Genomic DNA, 6,577 nt, shown 5'->3' with positions numbered 1-6,577 from the left:
TCAGCTTGCACAATCTTTTTGTTGTCTTTTACATTTTCTATTTCTGGTGTCATCATAGTTGTCGTATCCTGCACCAATAAATTAAATAATCCATATATATTCGGGTAAACATCGCCATGTTTGAGTACAATCAAAACTTATTACTTAGCTTCTTCAAGGGTTCTTTTAATTAATTTATGATTCATCTTCATCTGGAATTCTTTGACACAATTCCGGATCATCAGAATTTTTTTTTCGTTTGTCATTCATTTTTCCTTCAATAAATGTTATTGAATCACCTAAAGCACAAGAATAAAAAATTTCAAAAATAAAAAACATAGATAGCACAGAAAAGAAAGAAAATTGATAAAGAAAGTGTATTATGAAATGGAAGAACAAATATATATAGTTACAACGAAATGTCTTTGTATAGAGACTAAAAAAATGAATTTTATTCACTTGGGAGACCTGTCTTGTGGTAAACTAGATTTTATATAGTTTGGATCTTTTGAATAGAAAGATAAGAAAAATTAATACTTTAAACGTGCTCGGATAATGAATTCAAAATAATTATATAACGTGGGTTACAAAAAAAAAGTCGATTTATTAAATATAATTGACGAAATAATTATAGAAGAGATGTAGTTAAATGAATTTAAAAAATTAAACAAGATCATTCTATTTACTGTAGAGTTAATATTTCAAAAAAATTAAAATTCGATGGAGAAGTGTACTTATTAAGAAAACCAAATTAATATTGTTATGTCAACAGGTCTCTAAATATCACAAAAATTGTTCAAGTAATATAGAAATTATATTTTATGCCACTTTCACATTGTCACCTTTATTACTCATAATAATAAACTTATGTGATACTAACTATATAGAGTTGAATTGTTTTTTAGATTAGAATAAAATTTATAATGTGATTATACACGATAACACACACGCTTTTTATAGTAAACGCACGCATTTTATCTTACTCATCTTTTTGTCATTTTAATCACGCTTTAATTTCGTTAATATATATGTGGAGGTTGATTTATTAGAATGCCGCTAATTACTATTTATTATCATTTCTTTAATTGCATAACCTGTCACACTATTTCAATGCATCACATTTGTTAGGATTTAATTTAATTATTAGGGTTTAATTCACGATCTTCATGAGCTATCGCCCTCCGCTCGTCAATATAATGTCAATGCTAATTGGAGATAAGTTAAAAAGATTGATAGTAAAAAAGTAGATGAATTAGCTTTGCGCAAAAAAAGATTTACCAAGAATAATTACATTTATTTTGTTGCTTGATTTATTTTTTCTTTTAGAAATTTGTTTGTTAGGAACATTTTGAAATTAATTAGACAATAACATGCAAAGAGCATGAGCACCATTGTGAATAGAAGAATCTTAGGAGCTTATCCAACAACAGCATTTTATTGGAATTTAGTACACTTTAATCTTTTGCCATGATAATAGAATCTTATGAGCTTATCTTTGACAAGTAGCTAGTAACAATATTTTATTGAAATTTAGTGAAAAACAAAGCTGTCACAAATGAGAAACACGCATTTCTTGTGCAAAGAGAAATTAAAATTTTAAAGCAGCTTAATTTGAAAGCCTAAATATAATGAATCAGAAACAAGAACAATCTAAGCCGAATACTTTTATTTTGATTATTTTATTTGTCCAGCATTTGGTACCTATTATTGGACACTACATTTTACTGAGGTAAAATATATGCCTCGTTAATATATTTCATTCACTAAAGAAGGATAGTAGCAAATGTATGTCTTTAATTTATTTGTTTTAGGTCATTAAATATTATCTTATGTCGAAGTAAAAGCTATCCTATATCAAATCAATCTAATTGAACTAAAATAACCTAGATAAATCATGTTTATTATGTTAAATGTCAAAAATTTTAATACTAGACCTTTGACGAATCATTAACGTCTCATCGAGTTAGACAAAATTAACATGAAAAAATGACAGGAGTTGATCACTTTTCATTCGGTGCTTAATATTTAGCTTACGTTTAAAATATAAGTAAGTACTAGAAAATTTCTAGTTAATAAGGCCTTGTTTCTCTTGTCATCTTCATCAAGTTTGGCTTCTAAAGAAGTGGCGAAGGATGAGTTGAGGAAAATTCCAATGGTTGTTAATGAGTGTCCAATATGAAAAAAAAAAAAAAAAGTAATTTTCACTGATCTAACACAAATTCAATGTTTAAAGAAAACAATTTTAGAATATATATGGATATATGAATAATATTTAATTTATTGGATTTGATCTAAATTCACCTCTAACTACTTTAATAATACACTAATTAGATTTATCTACTCATCTTATTTTATTGTCTAGAAAATTTTCTTGAATATCAATGTACTTTCATCAAATGATTTTTCTTCTTATAAAGAGCTAACTACATAATGCTTAAGTACTTTAAAAACTAATATTTTATAATAAAATCAAGTTATGAAATCAAATATCTCAATCACCTTAGATTATATTTTATAATAAAATCAAGTTATGAAATCAAATATCTCAGTCACCTTAGATTATACGAAAGTATATTAGTACACTTGTGGCTAACGAAGACATTCTCAAAAGATATTAAGTTAATACATTAATAGTCTTATATAAAGAATTTTTCTATATTATTATTAAAATTAATTCAATCGCCGTTAGTAAGTTATTATTCAATTTTTATTAATATCTTCTCAAATTTACAATATAAAGTATTACATGCCATTGTAAGATCAACTTACTCAGATGATATAAAAAATACTAAACACCAACAATATGCATATCTTAAACTCATTTTCAAATACTATAAATTAAAAGATTCATAAAGATCTAAGTATATAACATTAATTGTTTTGGATATTTCAATAATGAAAATTTAAACCTTCTAAATTGCACAACGAAAATTCATAACTTCAACACCATCAACTACTCCCCGAATAAAAGAAAAAGAAATGAATAATTCCACAAAGATTAATAGCGACAATATTTGTTGATTGGTTCACATGTCATCATCCAAGTTGAGATACTGATTTATGTCTATCTCTGGAGCTGATTCTAACTCATCATGATTATAAAAGTCGAAACTCTCACCCCCAATCTTCATATAATGTTGATACTCCTGAGCCTTTGCAAGGTTCATCTTAAGCATCTGCAACTCAAGTTTCACTTCTTCAATTTTTGCTGCAATAGAAGCGAAGTCAATTTGTATATACTTAAATTAAAAGTGAATTTTTAATGTCCAATTAATTATATTAATATAATTAATATTTACATAAATAATATATAATCTAATTGACCTCATAAGAAAAGAGTTTTAAAATTCTTACACTATCAATAGAAATATTTTATACAGTCATTTAAACGATATCTACAAAACTACAAGCTAAGTAAGTATTGATAAAATATAAAATTTAATATCTTAAAAATAAAATATATTATCTGCTATAACAAATAAAATTGTTCTCATGATATAAAATTAGCTACACTTACCATGCATATCACTTGAAACTCTAAAAAGAAATAAGTTTGATCAATGCATATATATATATATATATATAATTAATGCTTCATCTTGTTTATGATACGAAGTAATTTTTGTATTCGGTTTTGTAGGAATATATATACTACTATTTTACGTAACAATCACATTATTATTACTCACTATAAAGTAATTTTTTAATATTACTCTATTTAATTATCCCGTGAATAATTCTATAATATAATTTCCTAATTAATATAAAGTAAAAAGAGTGTGTGAAAGGAGATATATATACCAGTTGCTTGAGTGGCTTTGTCAGTGATGTTATTTAATCGTTCTCGCAACATTTCATTCTCCACCCGCAACTTATCATTATAATTTTTCATATTTTTTATTTTTGATCCCACCAGAGCTATTTCATCCTGCATAAAATATATATAAAAAAAAATTATTAACGCTAATTATGGGTGAAATAATCAATAAATATATTGGTATTGAAAGATCCAACGGATACTTATGCACTTCGAATGAATAGTAGCATTTGGCATTGCTTATCAATTTCTTTTAATCTAATATTTGTGAAACATAAGACGAAAAAATGACTATATAAAATTAGGTAATAAGCTAAATCTAGTTAAGAAAAATAACCTTTATGTCTATAAAAAAGAGGTAAGGTCAACGTATAATTTATACTTATTATATACTACTTACATAGATATGTTGATGTAAGTATACTTGATCCAGTGTATTTTAATTTGTCTCCAAACAAGATCATATATTTGAAACACAATCTATATGATTCGTCTTTTATATCAAATTTATTATTTCAAACTAATTCAAAAAAATAATTAAATAATAAATTAAAAATTTTATTAGAATAAGAACTTCTGATCTAAATTTTTATCACCTGAAGATCTTTGAAGTTTTGTTCCAATTTGTTTTTGTGAGTGAGCTTCCTGAACCTACTTCTTCGAGCAGCCAATTTATTTGATATTCTCCTGAAACAAAAGGCACGATTAAAATAAATACAAAATATTTGTGTAGCCTTAATACATACAATTTTATAAAAACAAAGAAAACTATTATCTATCATATAACTAAAAAAACTATGAATTTATGATGAAATTCTCTAATCGAATCGAATTCATAAAAAATTAGCTTATTAAAAAAAAATTGATAGATTTTTAATTAGAAATTTCAAACATCAATAAAAACTTTACATTCTTAAAATTGTGTCGATGAAAAAAGAAATATATAGTTTTGAAATATACCACATTATTTATATAGAAACAAAGGTAATATTATTTAACACAACTAGAAAATAATGTGAATTCTTAGATGCAATTCATTGAAAACTGACTTGTTGAAATTTTTTGATGATTTTTTCATCAAAAATTTTAAACGCAGATGAGAAATATAGTGTCAACAAAAACAAATTATGTATAACCTTCTCAACTTCTTCTCATCAGCAAGACTGAGGTCTTCATGGTGCTTGAGTTCAAAAGTCATTGCTTCATCCAGAGTTTGAATCTTATCAACTGATTCAGCTTCTCCGGGAGTTGTGAGGCTCAAATTCAAGTTGAGCTCATCAGATCTTTTTTGTTCGTCTTTCATTTTCCTTCAATAAATTTTATTGAATCACAAGAAATAATGAATAAATAAAACCCCAAAAAGGAAAAACAATTAACTAAAAATCCCCCAAAAATTGATAAAGAAAGTAAATTATGAAGTGTGTGAACTAATATTTACCTCTAATTGAAGAATGTTTCTTTAGTTAATGTGAGTTAGAAAGTTATAACTAAATTTCTTTATATAGAGAATAGAAAATGAAATTTCACTTAGACAGCCTGTCATCCGATAAATTAGATTTTATATAATTTGATTTTTTGAATAAAAAGGCAAGCAAATCAATACTCTACTAAATACTTCATCTGTCTCTTTATATGACGTTATTTGACTTGAAATAAATTTTAAAATAAGAAAATTTTAATTTTAAATAGTCTTTGATCACTTGTGTGGCTATGAACCATCTCTAAAGATAAAAGAGAAATTTTCAAGTCAAATTATTTATAATTATAAAAATATGACATATTTTTTAACGAACTAAAAAAAAGTTTGTCACGTAAATTAAAATACGGGACAATTCAAAACAACTATATCATGGGATTATTAAAAAGTTGATTTATTTCACATATAGTTCATGAAATCATAGAAGAGAAGTATTTAACTAAATATTTTAAAAAAATAAAACAAGGTAAATTGTAGTATATTTAAAAAAATTGACGAAGAAGTGTCGTGGTACTTTTAATAAAATTAAATTTCTTTTTACCTAATTTGTCCATACATTTAAGAAAATTTTATAAATGATCATTCAACATTAATAGTATTGTGGTCAAAACAAAATCTAAATATCACATAAAGTTGCTTAAGTGATATTAAAATTAAATTATATTATATCCACTTTCACATCATCACCTTTATTTTCTCCTAATGACTTAATGTGATACTTACTATATCAAGCAGAGTGATTTTATTTTTTTTTATTATTAAAGAAAATTTTAGTGACTTCCATGGAATTTTAGACAATGTCTTTGGTATTATCAAATGAAATTTTTGAGTGATTATCCACAATAACACACATATTTTTCATAGTAAATTCATTTTAATTGTACTTTTTCAATTTTAATTATACCTTAATTTCGTTAAAAATCGAACCTAACTCATTAAAATACAATGCTGGCTATCTATTAATAATTTCTTTACATCACCTCTACATAATCTACATCATTTCTACGCATGTTTGTCAGGGTTTAATCCATGATCTTCTCAAGCGATCACTCTTCGCTCGTCGATATAATGCCAACGATAATCGAAATTAATAAGTTCTAAAAAACTAATATTAATAAAGTTCTTACATAGATAAATCACCTATGCCTAAAAACAGATTTTCCTAAATTACCTACATTTCAATTGTTGCTTGAATTAAAGTATTTTGAAAAATTAATTTTTAATATAATCACTCAACGAGTAGTTATCATACCATAAAAATATTTTTCTTCTTTATTCTATTTTTTAAAAGAAAAATATAGAAA

At 25.0% G+C, this 6,577-nt stretch overlaps 1 protein-coding gene across 1 annotated transcript; it reads right to left on the bottom strand.

Moving 5' to 3' along the window:
- Positions 1–2,840: 2,840 nt before the first annotated feature.
- Positions 2,841–5,312, bottom strand: LOC107874608 (bZIP transcription factor 44). The gene is made up of 5 exons (XM_016721371.1): positions 5,235–5,312; positions 4,933–5,103; positions 4,393–4,483; positions 3,781–3,907; positions 2,841–3,187 (listed from the first exon to the last, which is right to left on the bottom strand). Exons 2-5 carry the CDS (start codon positions 5,097–5,099, stop codon positions 3,006–3,008), a joined length of 567 nt encoding a protein of 188 aa, XP_016576857.1. The 5' UTR covers positions 5,100–5,103; positions 5,235–5,312; the 3' UTR covers positions 2,841–3,005.
- Positions 5,313–6,577: the final 1,265 nt, after the last annotated feature.

Source organism: Capsicum annuum, chromosome 6 (genome assembly GCF_002878395.1).
Source record: "Capsicum annuum cultivar UCD-10X-F1 chromosome 6, UCD10Xv1.1, whole genome shotgun sequence".
NCBI classification, from domain to species: Eukaryota; Viridiplantae; Streptophyta; class Magnoliopsida; order Solanales; family Solanaceae; genus Capsicum; species Capsicum annuum.
This window is presented reverse-complemented; position numbering and strand designations above follow the sequence as displayed.

Coding starts and splice junctions, on each gene's coding strand:
- LOC107874608 (XM_016721371.1), bottom strand. CDS start 5,099: ATGAAAGACGAACAAAAAAGATCTGATGAGCTCAACTTGAATTTGAGC. Junction 3,908..4,392: donor AAAACTTCAAAGATCTTCAG/GTGATAAAAATT, acceptor TATTTTATGCAG/GATGAAATAGCTCTGGTGGG. Junction 3,188..3,780: donor CAAAGCCACTCAAGCAACTG/GTATATATATCT, acceptor CTTCTATTGCAG/CAAAAATTGAAGAAGTGAAA.